The following is a 22,765-nucleotide window of genomic DNA, read 5'->3' as shown; positions in this document are numbered from 1 at the left end:
AATGATTATTTTTCAATTTCTCAATAGAAAAATCAAAAACGTATATATATATATTGCCATTTTCACAACCTATTCGCTATTTGAATTAAATATGCACACATTAAAAAAATATTATACTAAAAAATGGGTTACCATTTTAATTATCAAAATTTAAGTTATAATTCTAAAATCGAGTGTGAAATTGAGGTTTGTTTAAAAGAGGTCAATTTCTTTATGTCTGGTCTTAATTCCACTTACCGTAAATTAGAATGCACTTTTAATTTCGTTTTTCAACTGTAATATGGAAGAAAATCTTTGTTCACACAAATAGATTGTGCAAAAAAGCAATACAAATTTGATAGCTTTATTTGAAATGCCTTTAAATTCTTTCTTTTCGGTTCAGCCAAAAATTAACAAGCGTGTTATTTTTGAAAACTTCACTTAGAGTTCCATCACAGGAAATTTCCATCAATTTTTTTTTTTTTCTTCAGGAGATTTTTTTAATTTAATTGTTAAAAATACTTTTTTTTGGGGGGGGTACCACCAGTGATAAGCGTACCACCGGTTGAGAACCTCTGCTATAGACCCTTTTGAAAAGACTAAGTATCGAATTCTCGCTAGGTCTTAGAAGAACAGATGATTTCAGACGAAGGTTTAAATAACCTTTTTATTTGAACTCAACAGGAACGCAGTCACTCGGTGCTCACAATTTACCACCACTTATAGCTAAGTAGCTTGAATAGAAAATAAAATAGACAGTCACAATAAAAGTAAAGATTAGCTATACGACTATCTCCTACTTTATCTAAACCGCTAAATAGGCTGCACACAACAAAGCCGAGCCGCTAATATCAATATACTTGTATTCTAAAGAGAGTGGCTAAGCACCAACTACTTCAAACACGGAGTCGGAACTCTCATAATGGACTCAACATAAACTCGGAACTAACTCTCCTACTACGAACTTTTGAAGCGCTGCTTGAATACTGATTCCGAATTCACAGTTTTGCATATCACGTCATTAAAATTTATATTCTGGCAGGAAACTGAAATCAGAAGGGAAAGGAAAGTTTCTACATGTAAAAATAATTGGTTAGAATAAAAAAAGGTCTTTACAAACTTTGTTTTAAATTAAGCATGTTCGTTTAATAAGCAGCAGTCAATTTCGGTGCAAGGACCGATAAATAGCTTGCTTTTCACAATAATAAACAAATTGCTATTATATAATAAACTAATCTGCAATGGTATGGTATTCAAATTTTTCCTTGTATCATGTCATCTTTTCTTTGCTTTAGCTTTAAAGTTATTTCCTCAAAGAAGGAAATAAAAATGGTCCTTAGCTAGAATTACTCTAGTATTTCAAAAATTACCAGTAATACTTTAGCATTTGAGAAATAATCCATTGCTTCACCTTTACACTGAAATTTAATTTCAGTCTTTAATTTTTGTCTCATAATTCTTTCGATAATTTCTTCTGATAGGAAGACATAAAATTTCTTGGTTTTGGCTGACGTTATGTCCTGAACACAAGAAATCAATTCTGAACATACCTACATTTTTTTACAATCTGTATTTAAGAAATGAATCATATGGGTACATCGTTAGATACAGGTCTTCTTTCTACTGAATGTGTTGAAATCGTTACACATAGTTCTTCTTTCTACTGAATACTGTGAATATTTTCTACTGAATACTGTAAATACTTTCTACTGAATATCTTATTACTTTCTTCCACTGTCTACTTCTTACTCTTCCTACTGTGTTGAAATCGTTAGATATTGTTCTTCTTTCTACTGTATGATACAAATATGACGGAAAATGATTTTTTACCCAAACCTTTACTGTGAATGGAAAGGTTGAAGGTGTCACCCTTCAACGTACTCCCCTCCAGAGCCGACACATTTTTGCCAGCGGTTTGGAAGCATTTTCTTACAGATATTCAGTTGACTTAGAATCCACTCTTTAACACTGATAAACTGACAATGAACGCATCGTTATCCACAAACTGTTAGCCTTCTAAGTGTAATTTAAGTCTGGGATTTCAAATTGAAGTAGTGGACCCATGTTTTATTGACAGTCATTTGGGACTTCCAAAATGCATCCCCTTCATCTTCAGACCACAGTAAGAGAGAATTGACGGTTTCCATGCGCATCACTTTACTCTCGTCTTTCAATGTATGTGGAATCCATCGGGCATACACCTTGCCGACATTGCAAATATTTTTTACAATGATTTTCACACTACCAGCACTGAAAGCGTCGACGCAAGTTCTCTGACAGTGTTGAGTCTATTCCCACGAAATTGCATTCACACCATCGGTTTTATTGAAAAGACGAATTTTCTCGACGCGTTCTCGTCACTCAGGGAAACAATGACACCATTTAAGTCACTCAGTGGTCCTGGAAAGCCACTCTTCCTAATTATTATATGTTTCTGAAGGACGTTCTTGCAAGACAAAACAAGTGTATTTTGAATATATGATTTTAGATATGATGCATGTGGTAAAAAGCTTAAAAAATATCTGAAAATCAGAAACGAAATAGAATTTTAGAAAACATATCATTATAAAGTATATGTCATCCATTTACATGCAGAAACTGTAAATATCATCTCCATAAGAAATAGTATAATGAACAATAATTATCCGTATAGTAATAATCTGAGGTTTTAATTTCTCTTAGTTCTTTTTATTTATTCCTTTCTTTTATTTTGATATTTTTACTTCTGCTTCTTATTTTTTAGCTTTAAGAGCAAATGTTAGATCTGGAAATGCAAAAGTGGTGAAAATATTGCAAGACGTTAGTTACTATTTGCAACAACCACAACCAGTTAAAAAATTTGCAGAAGTTAAATGGGACGAGAGGTGTTCTTGTCGACAGTTAACTGGAGGTAAGTGGTTTTCTCTGCTGACGAAATTTTACTTCATTTCCTTGGTTATATGAAATACTTTAATGCTTTTTCATTTATCTCCTGATTCTTTAAGATATGAAACAGAACTTCTTTAAAAATTGCATAAATGGATTCCACGATGCACTGTAAAGTGCAACGAAAGTCCCATAGTGTTATGAATTTGTAACAGTAACACGAAATATGAACTTCGAAACTTTTTTTTGATTCCCAAAATGATATTAATAAATGTAGAAACAATTTTTTTCAGGAATACACTGTGATTTTGACTTTTGATTAAATTTTTCAGCTTGAAAATATGCAATTACTTTGGTTCACGAACTTAAATTAGTTCCTGAATTGTAATTCATCATCCGAAATATTCGTAAGCCGAAAGCTTTTTTCTTGAAGGAAATAATGTAAACATGATCCGAAATATTCGTAAGCCAAAATCTTTTTTCCATAGGAATTCATGTAAAATGAATTAATCCGCTCTCGGATCCCAAATTATTGCTTAAAAAATAATAACTTTGTAACAGAAAACCAATAAAAACCCGTATATTAACACCTACACAATATTTAAAACAATACTAAAATGTAAAAAAATAAGAAATTTCAGTTCAATTTTGCCGTATCTTCAATAAAGAAAGTTGGGGTGTAAGTAGAAAATCATGCAAATGTTTAAAAGGGAAATCCTATTGTGTAAAAATACCAGGTAGTTGCTGTCTTTCTGTTTTTTTTTTTTTTTTTTTTTTTTTTTTCCCTCTCTTTTTTTCCCTTCCCTGTTCTCTTTCTCTTAACATCATTCGCTTCTACTTAAAACTCGCTGAGCCTCTGTTCCATTAAAAATTTGTCCACAGTGATTTGTTTTTGTCTATGCTTTAAAAATGTCTAAAGCAAGACATGGCATTATCATTGCAAACATTTGTATTACGCTTACTACCGCTTTATCAGAGGGATAATATTCTATGCATTTTGCCCCTTACCCCATTTTGCACAAATTTCGTGGAACAAATAACTAGGAGACATCTTCCTTTCCAGCTTCTTCTTAAGATATCTCCTCCACAGCGTTAACTATATTTTGAAGTATCCTTTATCGTCGGCTTATTTGTCCGCATCTAGAGATTTCCTTCGTAATCCAGGAGACTTTTCTTTTGGAAAATTTATTTGTGATCCAAGACGTTCGTGAAGCACGTTTCCTCTGTATTTAGATTATTACAAAGCCCGCAAGGTCTAACTACTTAAAAAAAGGAAATTTTGTTGAGGACTTTTTAAGGGAAATTAACTCGTACACTTGTTAAAGATCAGAAAGAAAAAAACGGAAACTTCCGTGCAGACAGTGCATTCGCCAGGGCTTGATTCCGGGTTGAATTATCAGCATTTCTGCTCGACTGCTGGTAGACCACTTTATTTGTTTGAAGTACTAAGAGAAATTTTAATTTTATTTTAGAAGATTATGTCTACTATCCTCTACGTATCATGCTATTACGTTATGATACGTACTTAAATAAGCTCACAAACTCTCTCTCTATATATATATATATGAATGCACTAAACACGTGTTGATTGAGTCTATGCACTCCAGAAAACGTTCATAGCATATAAAATTCTAATCTGTGAAATAATGGAATACTACTGTGTATAACTGTGTGTAACTATGAAATCTATTAGTTTAATGCACTTTAGATTTCGCAGTCTATATAGAGTAGTATACATTAGTTTATATACAATAGTTATATTAGTTTATACGCAATAGTTATATTAGTTTATATACAGTAGATTTTTCTTATATAGACTATGTAGTTTTGTGCAAAGACGGATGGGGCAAATCTGCCCTACGCGGCAGCTTGCATGAGTGTTGGTACTTTCTTTCAAGTTGGCCATTCTTTCGCCCAAGCGATGCCCGGCTACCTTTTCAAGTTCATTTTATATTAAGAAGAATCCAACTTTCATTAAGGTGCCACGGTGCCCATACGGCCTTACTGAATAGTCGCCGACTGGCATAAAGGTGCCGGAAGCGTTATGAAATCGTCAAGGTTCTGGAACATAAAAACCGCTTTTTATGCTGCAAAATAAAGAATTAGTTCCATCAATTACGAATTTAGGACAAGCTAACGATGATGGGATTAAAACGTTGTGTTTAAGAACGTTTTACGATTAGTTTATCTTTTGAAATTTTTTATATCCTTTATTTTATTTTTAATGTGATCAAATCATTTTCTTCCAATGATTTTACTGTTATTGTTGCATGAGCCTCACTTATCTATGCATTACTTTTACATCTATTTTAACTTTTAAAAATGAAAAGGAACTTTGCTTACTCTGTAGAAACATTAGATATTTTTGGAAGCAGGCAAGATGAAAAATTAGCAACGCCTTCGCCGGAAATCGAACCGCGGACCTCTGGAATACGCGCCCAGCGTCCAGACCACCACACCACGGAGACATGCCAAGAAGGCGGGAGAAATATCTTATAACTGTAATGATAAAATATTAAAGATATAATAAGTTTTTTAAGACGTAAATTCGTTACGTTTTCAAATTGCGTCTTACGTATGTCTAACGTAACGTCTTGCGTAATTACGTATACGTCTTACGTAATTAAAATGCACATGTTACCTTTCCTCCAACGAAATGCTGCTTAAATTCATGTAATTTACTCATAATCCAACAAAATTCTCGTGATCATTAACATCTGTAATCTTTTTAATGTGTTATCCCTTTGCTATTGATGATGAAACATTAAATATTCAGCTGAACTAATTTTAGCAAACAAAATTCGAGTGTCAAAATGCAAGGCATCATAATAAACTTCATGATGAAAAGGTAAAATAAGTATTGTACATAATTTGTAACTTCTAGCCGACTTTTTATCACATAACATCTTTACAATTATTCTTTGAGAAGCTGAGATATATACATTAAACTTTCGTTAGAAAAGGCTTATTCTGACTTCCTACTTTTTTAACTCTATAAGCTGCGTTTTTCTATAATTCTTTCATATTTCTTTTGTGTTTTATCTGTAATATATTACGTAGGGTATAGAAATGAGTTATGTAATTCAGATTAGTTTATAATACTACATTTGAATTAGGGGAAAAACAATAACAGAAGCTAGAATTATGTTTAGAAGTTTACAATTGTCTTTTACGCGACTGGTTTTCAGTTAGTACCAATTTATTCATGTTTCTTTCCAGGGGAAAATACGATAATAATAACAGGAACACCAATTACATTATGGAGCTCAGAAAAAAAGAAACATCAAATTCATCTCACTTCACAAGCACATGTTATATCATCTGCTGGGAAAACAGTACAACCAAAAGAACTCAAGGAAGCTCGGAAATCTTGCGAAGGAGATCCCTAGCCTTCAGTCAGATGATACTCATTGTATTTTATATATATATACATTAATAAACTTAGCACAATTGTACATATCATTAATATTTTAAGTTACTCTTAAAATGCGAGAATGTGTCTGAAATCTTATTTTCTGTGACTCTAAATTTATCAAATAAAAAGACCAAATAAATACAGAAATTTGAGTACAGATTAATTATTCATTATTGAATAGAAACTGGAATTTTGACGAACGTAAATACTATATAAATTAGAATGGGAGAGGATGCGAGTATACTTTTAATTTAATGGATAAGTTTTAAGCAAACGCATGCTCGTAATTTTTTTAACTGTGCATCAAATCGAACTATGGATAAACTAGAAATATATTTATATTAAACTTTTCTCATTTACTGAAGGTGAAGCCAGATGTAGCATAATTATGATGAAATATTATTATAATTTAGAAACTCTACTAATAAAAAGCTCCGCTCTCAACTACAGTAAATCCTTGTCAAACGGAAATCTGCGGAACGCAATTTCCCACATACGCGTTGTTTTCGTTTAATTTGTCCAACCTAGAATTTCATTCATAAGCGGTTTAACGTTCATCCATCAACAATAAATGCTTCCTGGCATCCGCTGCAGCCAGAAGTTGACAACAATTTCAAAGGATTTTCCATCGACGGAAAATAAAGCCAGAAATACTGTAAAAATTTCGAAAGCAATTGACGCCGAAGGAGTTTCAGATATGGAACACGGAGAAGTCAAAGAATTCATCAAGAGATGGCAAATGAAGAAATGGATGATCTTATAACACCAGCAGGCTGTCAAAGCAGTGATAATGAAGAAGACGAAAAATGAATTATAAAATATTTGATGTGGACACTATATGACTTCCTTGTACGACCTATTAAATTATACACATTTTTTGCTGTAATTCGTTTAAACTTATGTTCAAAAACTATAACTAAATTCTTCAAGGTTCAAAAATTCTAAATTTAGAAATAAAGTTTCACTTACCCTTTTTTCTTCCAACAGTTAAAAATCCGGGGTGAGCTTAATAGGTAGAAAATCATCAAGCAGTACTTGAAGCTTTCATTCTTTGGTTCTGTTGCCTATTATCCAATACGCAGTTCTGAATAAACGTGAACAATTCACAGATTTTACTCCAGTTTTTAATTTAAATGCATTATTTACGAGTTTAATAACTATATGACAGTCACAAAAAACATTATGTAAATAAATAAAACAGGTATAATTGCCTATTTTTTGTAAAAAAACACTTTTACTTCACATAATTCTTAAGTGTCAAACACGAAAACAAATGTAGCTATCAAAACGCAACATATCTACACAATAGCACAGACGATACAAAAAGAATTACAGCCGATGTCAAATGTCTCCTTTTTTAAATAGAACTACTCTTGCCAATGTTAATGCACAGAAATGCCTATTCTTTTTGGGGGGTAGGGGTAGGGGTGTGTCTTTTTCTTTGAAGACCATTTTCGACAGCCTATTTTCTGGAATTTCATTAGAGATATATTTCTCATTCAAGAAATTCAGTTCTCACTTTCAGGCAAAAATGCATAAAAAGCAAAAATATCTTCGTTAAAAACTGTAAAATACAAAAAACTAAAACGCCAATTAGAATTAAAAGCAGTTAAAGAAAAACAGTTTTTGCAATTATATTTTCTATGGCAGAACAAGCAATTCGTCCAAAGGGCAGAAAGACAAAGCTTTCGGTGCACAAACATTTAAAGTTAACTTCTAGTCGCACTGAGCAAACGGAAACTGATGCAGAAACTGACTTAATTCACTATTCTACTAAGAGCCTCATATATAAACAAATAGCCGCTACATCAGGACTACTTAAACTTTTCAATTGTTGATAATTCCAAAATTATTGCACGCAGATTAATTAAAGGCATAGAAACATTAACCAGAACATAAAAACAACATAATTCAATTAAAGCAAAACATGGATAGCTTGCCAACATATAAGAATAAAAAACTGAATTCACCAAGCCGGGTAACAGGGATTGGGGGGGGGGGGAGAATTGGATTCTAATACTTCAAAAAAACAAAACTACTGCATTATTTGAAGAAGCAAAACTAGATGAATAAGTTCAAATTCATATGATAAACGCCATACAATCTCGTGCTTAACAGCGACGACTAAAAGAAAAGGAAAATCTGGTCTCAACAAATGAGTTAAATTCTGAAATCGAAGTTAACGACAAAGACGCATTGATTGAAAATGAAAGTTGAAAATATGAACGTTCAGAATTAGATCTGATAAAGGCCTCTCCAGAAATATTTATACAAGAACAAAAGGAAAGCGTCGAATTGAAGCCGATTTATGAAGAAGCTAAAGTAAAATCTTCTAAGAGTACGAGGTATATGTTGAAAGGCCAAATGCTCTTTTTCAAAACGGAAGATCGTGATGGAACACAAAGACTATTGATTGTTGTTCCTGAAAAATATCGGAAACAGTTGATGACTATTTGTCATGAAGGGGCAGCTCATCTTGTTGCAACAAAGACCAAAGATGTATTATTCAAAAATTTTTATTGGCCAAATTGTTACAAAGATGTCGAGAATTTTGTTAAAACTTGTGGAAAATGTCAAAGAATTGGAAAGCCGCAATATAAAAAGAAAGCACCTTTGAAAATTGTCCCTCTTATCACAGAAATATTTTCAAAAATAAATGTTGACTCTTGTGGGCGCCTGCCCGTGACACCTTCAGGAAATAAGTATCTCATAACTGCAATCTGCATGTCTTCAAAATATCCGGATGCAGTTCCTGTCGCAAATCTTTGTTCAACCACGATTGTTGATGTTTTCCTTCACATTTTTAGTCAAATGGGATTTCCAAAGGAGGTCCAAACCGACCAAGCTACATCTTTCACGAGTGCGCTGACATTGAATTTCCTAGAAAAATTCGGAATTAAAGTTGTACGAAGTTCTGTTTACCACCCACAAAGCAATCCTGTAGAGAGGATGCATAGAACTTTAAAAAAAATTCTTCGAGTCCTATGTTTAGAATCTGGTCCGAACTAAAATAAAATCTTACCTCAGGCTTTATTTGCTCTTCGAACGACAGTTCACGACAGTACCGCTTTCTCGCCCGCAGAATTAGTTCATGGCAGAAACTTAAGTACTCCAATTATGCTATTGTTCGAAAAATTATCTGGTAAATAAGAGGAAGAAAATACAGTAGTGGAGTTTATTTTTGAACTAAGGAATCGAATGAGGAAATGTCAAGAACTCGCTGTCCATCATATGAAAGAAGCCAAACAAAAGCAAAAACTCTGGTATGATCGCAAAGCAGTAGAACGTAAATTTCAAGATTAGTTTCAATTAGTTCTAGTTGTAGCTCCATCGAAGCCACACAAACTATAAAAAAACTTAAATGGGTAGGTCCTGGAAAAATAGTTCAACAATTATCAGAGACAAATTATGTAGTCGAGTTTCCCGAGAAAAATAAAACTCAGGTGTACCACATTAATATGCTGAAACCGTATTTTCAACAAGCAGAAAATATAAACTTGCTATGTTTAGAAGTCAGGATAAACGGCTATGAAGATGAAATACCGAGTCTAAATTATAGCGCAGATATTGAAATGTCTGAAGTTTTGAAAGGCATCCAGCTGAATTCACTATTATTTGAAGACCAACGAAAAGATTTAAAGCTGTTATATACAAGTATTCCTGTATTATCTCTAATGAACCAGGATGTACTAACCTAACCGAACATGATATAGAATTAGAAGCAGAAAGACCAATATGCGCAAAACATTATCGGATGTCTGCCAGACAAACCGAGATTTTAAAAACGGAAGTTGAAAAAATGATAAAACCTCTAACAGAACCAGGTGAATCGGATATAATATAAGGCGTGCAAAACATGTTTTAAGTAATCTCAACTATATACATAATATAAAGCGCGCAAAACATGTTTTAAGTAATCTCTTTCCACACGGCATGGCTGCCGGTCCAGTCGCTAAAGTACCAAGTCTCGTATTCACGGAACCAGCCTGCCTCGATCGGTTTTTCCGAGGAATCTCGAATTCTTTTAATACGGTGTCTTTAATCATAATATTGTTATTTCAATCCATTTCATCGAGAGTCGCGATCAAACTTTTAACTTTTGTTTTTAAACTCTGCAAAATAATTTTACCTTCTTCAGATATTTTATAGAGATTAAGAATCACTTCAGCATGATGTAAAAAGAACAGCCATTTCTCAGCTTTCGATGGTGGGTCAAACATAACTCCTTTCATTATTTTCAAATGTTTCAATAATCTAAGAATCTCTAAGCTATCTCTAAGCTATCCCTTGCTCTAAGAATCTCTAAGAATCTCCTATATCTTGATAAAAATAAGAACCTTAATTTCTCATTTCCATATAAAATATACTTTCTCGGTGTCTACTGGCTTTAACGCCTGACATTCGAATCATGTTATTAACAGACATAAAAACAATTATAATTTTCTGAGTTAATATGGTTAATATATAAATTAAGAAGGACTTACCTTTGATCCCGATAGTGAAAATATGGAACGAAGAGCACAACTTGACGCTGTTAACTTTAATCATGAGCACACTGCAGTGGCACGTAACTTGACATGATTACAACACGGTAATTCACATTACCCTGATTTAACTTTTCACGATTTCACTAGGATGATGAACACTGATGATACCATTTTACCACTCACTGGCTGTTAATTTTTAGCACATCACGCTTTCACAAATCGGACGAATTTATTCGCACACATGGCCCTAAACGCGCCATTTTCTTTCGTCATAAAAATCTTCTCTCATCGTAGATCCATTCGTGAACTATCACCGAATTTCATTTTATAACTTTCAGTAACTTTTTACAACCATATTTATTTATTATTTTCACTATTTAGTGATTTCCTTTTTCACAATCTTATCCAATCGACTGCGCCGATTTGCACTTCGCGCCGTTTCAACTCCGAGGCGGGTTCGGTCATTTCTCATGCACTCGCCATAATAGGAAAATAATCTCCATCAGCTTTGAAATTTTATCCACTAATTTATTAAACAATACTCAATAAAACAAATACCACTACTATACATTTAGCTTAAGTTATCTCTTTGCACACGGCATGACTGCCGGTCCAACCGCAAAAGTCACAAGTCTCGTATTCTTCCCACCAGCTTTCCTCCACTCTGTTTTCCGGCGTAACTACGTCCCTTCCTTTAACCGTCTTTCGCCCCTCGCGGATAAAATGTTCTGGAAACGTCTTTCGCTAAGGGAAGGAACATCACAATACCTAGCTGAATATCCTGAAACGAGCTTTTTTATCATTTTAAATTTTAGAGTATTTTACAGTATATTTTGTTACGCATACTAAAATTTAGCACTGATTATAATCAAAAGTTCATTTCGGCAAATATTTTGAAACGTAGTAAATTAAAAATTTCAGATACCTGTGAGCAGTAGTTCTTGAGAACAGGTACTACATCGAGTATAAAAAACCACGTTCGGGGAAAAAACGCGATTTTATGTAAAAATTCTCATTTATCAAAGCATTCAATGACAAATTAAAGCTACATTTTGTACAGTACTAATTTTCATAGAGATTAAAGAACGGTGTTTTAAGAAAGCTAAAATTGTAGAGAATTTGAAAATACAAATATTAGAAATCCTCATTTTATGAAATGTTTTGGCTTTCAACACTCCTTCAACTATTCTTTTCTTTAAAGTCCTTTCTCTTTTTTTCTATTCTGGTAAAACTTGATATATAAATTTAATTCTTTTTCTTTTAATTTTTAATTTTATATCTCTGGTCGCATTTCCCTTTAACGATTAACATTTTGCATTTGGCTTATTATTATTATATTAAAATTATGCGAAATGAACAAATAGTAAATAATGAGATGCTCAATTAAAAACAAATACAGATTTAATGATAAAAGGGAAATTTTTAATGTCATTACAAACAAGATTTCAAGGGGTTCAAGAGGCCGTTGCCTAAAAAAAAAAGAAAACAATTCGTCGTTTCCGGAAGAAATGAAACTTTAAAAAATATTTTCGTTGTCACAAAAACCAAACTTTTTGAAACATTACGTTATTCAAACTCTTACGTCACTTCCGAGTGTCACGTTATCTAACATGGCATAGGTTTCGGCTACGTCCCCAAGCCTCTGGCATCTCCTGAGGGCGGTTGGTTACTACACCTGTACCAACGATAGTGAACTTCCGGTGATATCCTTCTGTCTGTACCTGAATGAAACTGGCTCTATTTGACGGCACACTAGCGAAACACTAAAAAGTCATGATTTAAACGACGATGAATTGAATAATTTAACTGGAATTTTGAGGACGACAATTTAGATTAACTGCTGCTGATTTTTTATTTAGGTGATCGTGAGTATATGGTTTAATGATGAAGAGTATGAATAATTGAGTAGGATGATAATAAAACTTTAGGTGATCGGGCTTTGTATCTAGGTGAAGTTCTTTTATTCTGACGACGACTTCAATGATGATGATGAAGATGATACATAGGATGGTTTAGAATGACTGATGTGATTTGGGTGATGATGGTTTATCTTATTCTGACGATGATCATGGTGACGCGATATACATGATGGTTAAAATGACGATGTGTATTAAGTGATAATAAATATTTAGATGAATTTGATGGTGACATAGTTTTGACTGATGACGATTTTATACATGATGTGAGAGTGATTTATATAATAATTTAGAGGAGTTAGACAATGAAGACGATGATTAAATGAGGATGAAGAAGATGATGATTTGGTTGATATTGCTTTCTATTTAGATGATCTGGAAGATTATGATTTATCTATCTCGACGATGATAATGGTGATGATGACATATACGACGGTTTAAACTGAAGGTATGATTTCGATGATGATGATTATTTAAATGATGGTTTTGAATTATCTGGTGATAATTTTATAATTTCTTTCTTGGTTATTCAGATAACAATTTTGATGGTGATTTAGAAGGTTGAGGTGATGAAGACGATGATCAAATGAGAATCATATTGTTGATGGTGGTGATTTAGATGATACTGCTTTTTATTTAGTTGATTTGAGCTATGATGATTTATCTTAATTTGGCGATATTTTCAATGACGATGATGATGATAATATATATATGATGGTTTAACATGAAGATGTGTTTTGGGTAGTTATGCTTAGTTAGATGTCTTAGATGATGATTTAAATTTAGCAGATGAAGGTGATTGGATTTAGAAGGAAATTTATATAGATGATGATTTCAATGAGTTAGATATTGATTTAGATGAAGGTATATTCATTTCATAATGATTATTTAAACAATAAGAGGGTAGTCCGAAAAATTACTTTGCCGTAAATCATAAAAACAAAGTCTTATTACCTGGAAAGACCTATTGCAAAAGATACAGCTATATTTCTGCTACTTCTCAGCATAAGAAACATCGGAATTATACCAATTGTCATAGCGTCGGTTACCTATTTCCATTAGAATGTCATAGAAGTCTGTCGCCTGGGAAGAAAGGCAGCCCGTCACAGTTGTCTGCAACATTTCACCTGTAGGAAAGTGTGCCCAGACAAGAACGTCTTCAGGTGCAATAACACGTGGAAGTACTTAACAGTAAGATCGAAGCCATAGAATGGATGGTCAGACATCTCCCAGCGAAACGTCTGCAACATATATTTTGTGGAATTCCCCGTATGCGTCCGATGTTGTCGTAGGACACCACAACACCAGCACTGAGCATCCCAAACCATTTATTCTGAATGGCTCTTTAGATGTTCTCTAGTAAAGCGCAATAAAGATCAGCTTTCACCGGAGCACCACTCTCCAATACGTCAATGAGCAGAATGCCTTTACTATCCCAGAATACCGTGGACTTCAATTTCCGCGCATAGACTGAGGATCGTCCAGCGCGTGGATCCCTGTGACGCCAATCAATCGTGAGTTGCTGTTTTCTGTGGTGAAGTGAGCTACCCACATCTCATCACCTGTAACGATTCTGTTAAATTGCGTTCAATAAACTGATTTATGTATCTGCTGCCTCTAGTTCTTTGTGTTTAAGTTTTGAGTATTCGAAATGGAACTCAAATACAATCAATCATATATATAGATTACATATCAATTCATATATTTGAATTAAATACATATTTACTTACCGGCTCGAAACTTTCTTAACACGTTGAGCGCGGCGCCGGTCTCTGGGGACCGACAGTGAACTTTCCGTGTGGCCGGCGTCGGTCCCTGGGAACCGGCACTGGAATTTTCGTTTGCCTGGCGTCGTTCCACGGAACCGACAGTATAAGTTAAAAAATAAATATAGTCTCAATGAAATGTGATCAAATTTAGCATTAATGAAATGTATTGAAACATTCTAAACAAAAATACGGCTTAGCTTTAAGGCTTAGCTCGCTGCCGGCTGAACGGAAAGGACAGCAAATTCGGCGCCGAACTCAGCGTGTTAATTAGAAAGCTACCGCTCGGCCTTAAAAACGCACAGCAGTTTGGTTTAAATAACCATTGATAACACTATTCTATAACGTTCTTTCTAAAACGTTCTATAACGTATTATTCTATAACGTTCTTTGTACGTTAAAGTACATATAGAACAAGAGTGTGCAAGGAAACTGATATATAACAAATTTATTTAATATTTTTCATATAATAAGGATAATTTCAAACTGTAAACATAATTCTAAAAATCCATGACATTATCGAATTGAGACCTGTTTCGATGTCAGATATATCTCGTAATGAAATCTGAAATTTTTTGAAATTTAACAACTAATTTTTCGAGATATTTGACAGTCCAATCTGTATAAGTTTCATTTATTTGTTTAAATGTTTGTAAAGTGTTATCACAGATTTTCATAAAAAAGGGTGTGAGAGATAAATGATAAAATTGATAGATAGAAATGGAGGGAATATTATGCATTTGTTCAGAAACATAAACGTAGTATTTGTGAGATTTCTCGCACAGCCAAGTTATAATTGTTTTGTTAAATTCTTTTTTTTTCATATTTAATTATTTTAAATTAATTTCTCAAAGTTTGTCATAATTTATGTGACTCAACTAGGTACGAAAAATTGATTCGGAATGTAAAAGAAATATATGTATTCTGGAACATTATATTTTGTAAAGTTTAATTTTTTTTTAATTAACAAGGTCTGTAACCAATGTTTGCGCTTATTTAATGCACGGAGTCCAAGCAATTTCACTCATCATCCTACAAGCTGCAATAAACACAAAAACACAACTCTGAAAATGAAATATTCTAACAAGGATTGTAAAGCCAAAGGCATATAATTAGTCTCCTCTGTATGCTCAGATCATTCAATATGATTTCTCTCACAGCTTATACATTTTCAGATGAGTTACTCACGTTCGTTTTTAATGGTAATCAAAATAATGTAAAACTGCAATTAAAAAGATTAAAATTTCGACAAATTGACTAAATGAAAAATATATTCGCTGGTCGCTTAAAATTGCTTCAACGGTACCTAGTTCCAAATTGCAAGACGGGTATTTCACACACGGATAATCGAGAATTAATATAACATTCTACAGCAAAATAATGCAAATTCCTGGTTTTTTTCATATAATGCATTCATGCTGTCAGATTTATTATGTCTAATCTTATAATATTATTGTAAAATTACTGCCGGTAGAAATCATTCCTTGAAAATGAAGGCCCCTTGCCACCTTCTTGATGCCTAATTTCAAATGGATAATTCAAACGTGGTCAAAGGAGAAATATTAAAATTTTCAAAAATTCGTGTTTACGGTTTTTTAATACCTAGATTTACCACTGCTAACTAATATTATGATATAATAATATATTAATAATTAGTCAAATGAAATTTATGTGGCTTCGTGTCAACCACTTGGTATTTTTAACGCTGTGTTTGAGCAAAAACAGAATATTGTTTATTTAAGCTATAATAAACATCCTACAGTAACATTTAGTTATTGTACATTGTTTTTTATCAGCACTTACGAGCTGAAGTTTCGTCTTATTAAACTATCCCTATTGGTGTTTTTCATGCTCCTATATTGTTTTTGTATATAAATAATGGAAATTACAATTGGGATGATCAGTTCCATAAAACTCTCAGTATTCTGCAATCCTAACCACATGACCAATGGTGCCCCAAACATACAAGAAACAAACAGGTATTTACAAGTAGGAATGATTTTCGAAACGTTTGCTTGAACAAAACTCAAAACAAAATAAAACAAAAGGGTCGAATCAAAATGTTAACGTTTCATAAAAATGTGCAGGATAATGTTAGATGTAAAGCCTGTTTTCGTTTCCCTGGCAGACGTACTAGGAAGTTTCATAAATGAAAGTTTTCTCTTTTGGTGGGGTAGTGGCTGTGACCTATACATCGAGCATTCATTGCTGGACAGTACGTGTATAATTACAGATAGATAGAGATAAGTAATTAATAGAGTATTTGACATATATAAACTCATCATTCAGATCTTCGAAAGTGTTCAAATAGTAAAAACACGATACCGTATGCTTTCACCACTTCACTTATGATGTATACTATGCCCATATGAGGTACTTCTCCCTGTTAGAGTTAACTAAATCTTAGCTATTGAAATATAGAATTTTCAAATTCTTTCCATTTGAATTTAACATGAATAATTTTACTCTGATCTCTCTCTTTCTTTTCTGTTTGTTTCTTACTTCTAGCCATCTATATCCAGTTCTATACCTTCTACTTGTGCCTCTGATATTTAATGCAACGGCATTTTGCTTTAGAGTAAATAGATTTAAAATAATTAAAAATTACATTTTCAAAATTTTTCAAAATACTTTTATTAATATTTCAAGGTAAACATTTTGATATTCGTCAAATGGAACTCGAACCTAAAATTTAATTTTTATTATATCTTTAATCTATTTCCAACACTATGCATAAAAATGCCCTTTCTTGTTAAAATAACGAAACTGATTTCAGATTTACTAGTAATGAATCAAATTGCAAATTGCTTAGATGACCTTTCTCAGCTCTCAGAATACATTCCATTTAACTATGCAGTAAATCGAATGATTGTTTGCAGTTAACAATATGTAAAACGCTGTTTGGGCCAGGTCGAGAAACAGGTGGTTTACATCTGGAGGAAACGAATTTTTGACAATGTCTATATACTATATATAATCTAATAATTAGAAACTTCCGCGTAATGCCCTTATGAAATAATTCACTGTATATTAGAAAAGTACGAGAAACAGACGCATATTTTTTCGAATGAAAAAAATCGAAAAATTATGTGCTTACTAAAATCAAAAATCTCAGGCGAACAACAAATAAGGCCTTGTAAGGCCTTATGTGTTGTTCCTTATAAGTTATGTGAATTTCCTTATAAGGCCTATTAAATTATACACACTTTTTGCTGCTGATCCTTTAAATTTATTTCTTCGAATTGCTCTTTCAAACTTGAATACCCGATTCCTAAAAGAAAGTTGCTGATTTTGAAATTACGTATACTGCACAATTTTGGTCGTGCGTTTATGATTTCTTTATTAGCGGAAGTACCCGATGTCAATTAAGTTAGATTGAAAGCAATGTATCTAACAACAGAGAGAACGATACCGTTGCAATCCTTCTCTAACGATGTAAAAAATACGATTCATAGTTATACATTTTTCAGTCTGGTGCGATATGCAACCCCACATAAAAAATTTCGATAGAAAAATATAATTCTCTCTCATTGTATCAGAAGCAATGTCACTCAGCTTTTAGTGATTTTCGTCTTTCTAATCAAATGGCCATAACAGCTCAAGTTCCAACCAATATTTCACCTATATTCAAATTTAGTCGATTCAATGTCGCAAAATATTTATCATAATTGATCAGAAATCAATAACGCAAACAAACAAACACACAAACAGACATTCTTCTTTACATATATATAGGTTATGTAAAATTTACAAATTTTTTTATTAACAAAATGTACGATTTGCAAGCGAGCAGTAGCAACACTTTTCGAAATAAAACAATTCTATCTCCAACACCCGAGACCGTTATCACTAGGAAAAATGAGTGCGAAAATTAGAACTTTCAGAATTTTTAATTAGTATTTTCGCTCATGAAAGTGGTTAAGATGAGAATAGTCGAAATGGCTTCCCTCGAATTTTCGGAATCGGGAATAACGTATTTAATGTTTGGGAAAGCTATTTTTATTTCATCTTTTATCTATTTTCGTATTTTCACAAACTCTCGGATTTGAAAGAGAGCAATGGTAAATACTTTCGAAATAAAGCAGATTTTCGTCTCCAGCTTGCGAGACTGTTGCCACTCGGAAAATGAGAAAGAAAATTATCGTTTTTCCGAGTTTTTAATTTATAGCTCTGATTTTAGCTACTTTTTTTTTTTTTTTTTTTTTTTTGGAGAAAAGTGACGTCGACCTATTCCGGGAACGATAAAAGAATTGTAGAAAGTTTGGTGGTGATAGCTATAGTAGTGACCGAGTTATGAGAGGACAAACACACAAAATTTCTTCTTTATATACTATATAGATAACAAGTATGAAACTTTCCCAAATGTAAGTATACGAACCGCGAGACTGTATTAAAATTTGGATTTACTTATTTGTCAAAAAAGAATTTTTTTAAAAATTTGACATCGCCAAAACATGAATATTTTCGTGATTTAAAAACATTTCGATAACTGGAAGTATATTACTACAAGCAACGATTGCAAAAATAAAGGTCGTGTAGGGACTTTTAAGCCGGATAAAGGATGTTGGTGTACATATACGTGAGCATATACATATACGGTTGGTACAGCTAACCTGCAATATAAAGAGAGAAGTAAGCCTACTCTTTAGAAAATTTCAGTATTCTTCGGCTAATCATTTTTGAGTTATGCGAGATACATACACACATATATTATATCTACATACATACAGAGAACACGAAAAAATCCCTTTTGAATGCATTATAAAATATACTTTGAAAAGAAAGAAGTCTTTATTCTGTTCGTATGAGATGTCGCACAAAAATCATCCAAATGGATTCAGATATGGACAAAATGGATATTTCCACTGAAATGTGATACTTGAAAATTTTCGTAATTATAATACTTCCTTTATATTGTAAAATGCAGTAATAAAATATTACCTAAATGGGAAATTTTAAAAAGATGAGACTTAGTACCAGAATTCCACAGCTATACTTTTAAGAAGTGGTCGTAAAAAAAAGTGGTTCGCTGAGAACTTAGTTCTAAAAGTTCAAGCAATAACTAAAACATTTTCGAATAAATTGTGTGTGAAAACTGTATGTCCCGTCGTTCAAAAGTAGTGGACTGTAAATTCACTTGATGTTCCCTCAGTGTAGAACCCAAGAATCCTCAGAGTCATAATGTTGACCGAAACTACTTTATTGGCTTTCAAACATTAAGTTGGCTGAGGAAAGGCGAGGAACACTTTGAAACCTCCGACTTCAGTAGCGGCTCACCAAGTAAACTCAGGAGAACCTCTGCTTAGTTGAAACTCACCGCAACTTAAAAGCTCTAAACCCGAGCTTTACGACCCTAACAAATTTGTGTCTGCGCCTCTCCTCGTTACAAAGAGAGAAATACAATTTGCGTAACATAGAACTAAAATATTTAATCCTTTGCGGCGCACTGTACGTTAAAGTCGGAATTTCAGCAAGACACGTTGTATTCAGTCTATTTAGTCCTAAATAAGTATACAGGTAAAATGTTGTAAAATTTGCACTTACCGTTTTAATTCTGTGGGTGTTCCATGAGGTGGAACACTGCGCCGGCAGAGCTTTTAAAAGTGTGACTAACCGAGCATTGCAGTGAAGCACGATAATGAGTAAAAGCGTTTGCATAAGAATGAAAAAACTCTGTATTATGGCTGTATACATGGTTTCCTGGATATACACAATATTCTTGAATATATACGGATAAATGAGATACATATCTATATACACAAGTCCTATATACAAAAATGTTTATAAATTTTCCTATTTCTTAGCTTCGTGAAATTGTTCAAAGCAAGTCACACCTTTTTGATGGAAGCACAAACCAACTAAGATTAAAATAATTAACTACGATTAATATTAACAAAAAAGAAAAATAAGCTTATAATATATAGATACACGAAACATATCTACACAGTTATTGAAAATAAACGGGAATGAGACTAAAAAGACAGCAAAAAATTCGCGTAGGTCTAAGTAAAGATGAGTCAAGCTACTAATGAAATTCCCGCCTAAAACCTACCCCCAAAAATTTCGAGATGCCAATATTAATGCTTTCATAACACAAAAACCACCTCGCCCCTCAATGCTGCTTTGTTTGAATTCATTCCCTCCCCCCAAAAAATCAACGGAAACAGAAAACGAAAACAACGGATGTTCTCTCCTAAGAGCACAGATGCTCTGATTAGTAAGAGCATGAGATTGCTAAAGGCGCAGTGTTCCCGCTAATGGAACACCTGGTTTTATTGAATGATTCTGCGTATGATTTTTGTATGAAAGATTAAAAAAATAATTTGGAGTACAGCCAAAAAAATTATGCCTATTTTTTCTCCAAATAAAATTTTTATATCATTAAAAAATAGAGAAAATTACTTGAAAAAAATGGATTTTAATAACACATAATAAATTAAAGTTATGTGTCTCCTTGTGATATGCTGCTATCTACGGTTTAAAAAGAAAAGTTCAAAGTATATTATAAAAGCATTTTTATCTATTTACGGTTGAATTTAGAGGCTTTCGAAGCGATTCAATTTGGGTGTTCCATGTAGTGGCACACTGAGACACAAAAGCTTAACCATATTTTAGAATCATTTATAAAAATATATAAATGTAAAGTTAAATATAAAATATTCGTTTCAAAGCGATCGTTGACGATTCCATATCTCTTTAGTCTTCCGTTGCATCTTAGAGAGACATTGTGAAAAACCTATATTTACTTATTTTCTCAGAAACATCGGTCATCTTAGGATGGTAATCGACAAGAGGATTTATTGTACCTATATTTTCTTTTTGTAAAATTCTGCGTTTACATTTTCTAGATCTAAATTTAAATTTGATCTTTCTAAAAAAAATAGTGTGAAAATGAATGCATTTCCGTTAATAATCTATTCCGTTAATAACTCTATCTGGCTGCAGTGGTCCAGAGATAAAGTCGTTGAACGCTGGTAGCCAGACCCAGCACAAAAACACGCTGCTTGAGAATTTTGTGGTTTTTCTAATGTGTAATGTGCGTACGAAACTTTTCCTGAGAAAGTCCTCCCCAAACGCTTCCCTCCCCTTAGGAAAAGAGCCCTAACGTGCTCTTCCAATAATCCTATAAATATAAATACGGTACTGAAATATTACGTAGTTTATCCTGAAATGTGTCATCACAACTAACGAATCGCAACATGCAAAGGATACTTATATAAAAGGTTTACTTTGAAGTCTTAATTTTATTCAAAGAACATTCAGATTTTTATTCAAAGAAATTTCAGACATGCATAAAACTTTTAAATACATTTAATCTAAAGTAAATGCTCCTTTTCCCTTTTTTTAATTTTTTAAAAATATATTGTTCATGAAGAACTGCCAATACAACTTTATGAAATGACTTAATTAAATAATAACGTTTAATAGTTAAGTAAATAAATTTAAAATTCTCTTAAATAAAAAATAAAAAACTGCGTAGTACTCCCATACGTATCATTAATTTTCTACTTCCTTTCAACTTTTCAATGCAAGAGTTCCTTCTTGGATTTTTAGCAAAAAATTATTAATGAAAGGAAATATATGAAATATAGAGGTAAAAATATTCCTCATTCTTACTCGCACCTAGAATTCATTACTCGAATACGCACCAGCACCTTTTAAAAGTAGAAAACATATATCTGCAGAATAATCGTCATGCGATTATTTTATTTACTCTCTTTTATAGGAATATATTTTCCACGACGATATTTTTAAACTGCGAAGTTTTGGAACCGCTTTCTGTTCTTCGTCGATGTTTTGTACCACGATTGATTTTTTCGATGATGTTTTAGACTTACGATATGTTTTCTTGCCTTCTTTTCTCCCACATGTTTTCTACAACGAAGTTTCCCTCTTACGTTGTTTTCTCCGCTACGTTTTCGTCCGCGATGTCTTCGTCGGACCTCCTAGAATTCACTCGCAAGCAAGCGAAGTAATCGTTCCATTTAGACTCTTGTCCTTCGACAAAATAATACCTGGCCCATTATGGATTTATGCAAATGTACAGAGACGTATAAGATTATGGGGTTCATTTAAAAATGACTTTTCAGTCCACTTTTTTATTAGTTTGATTACCATTAAAAACGAACATGAGAAAGGTGTCTAAAAATTTGCGTCTTATAATTAGGAATTTTTGAATAAGATTACAATCAAATTTTTTTTCTTATGGTTGGCACTTGCCTATGTCGGCATCGTCCTGCCCTAAGCCCAGATCGGTAGTCTCTTTATCATGGAGGCGCCTAGTAGGCGGGCCATCATTGCCTCCTATGAAGGGACATAAAATTTTACATCCATGCC

General features: G+C 33.0%; 1 protein-coding gene across 1 annotated transcript in view; it reads left to right on the top strand.

The window, feature by feature from the left end:
* Positions 1-6,406, top strand: part of LOC118203410 (alpha-2-macroglobulin-like) — a 173,550-nt gene extending 167,144 nt beyond the window's left edge. Inside the window, exons 34-35 of the mRNA XM_085825517.1 lie at positions 2,723-2,869; positions 6,064-6,406. Coding sequence (XP_085681643.1) covers positions 2,723-2,869; positions 6,064-6,233 — 317 coding nt within the window. The 3' untranslated portion in view covers positions 6,234-6,406. The remainder of the gene's footprint in view (positions 1-2,722; positions 2,870-6,063) is intronic.
* The last annotated feature ends 16,359 nt before the right edge of the window (positions 6,407-22,765 follow it).

Source organism: Stegodyphus dumicola, chromosome 10, assembly GCF_044657685.1.
Source record: "Stegodyphus dumicola isolate Sdum_Otavi_A_Nest chromosome 10, ASM4465768v1".
Classification (NCBI taxonomy): Eukaryota; Metazoa; Arthropoda; class Arachnida; order Araneae; family Eresidae; genus Stegodyphus; species Stegodyphus dumicola.
This window is presented reverse-complemented; position numbering and strand designations above follow the sequence as displayed.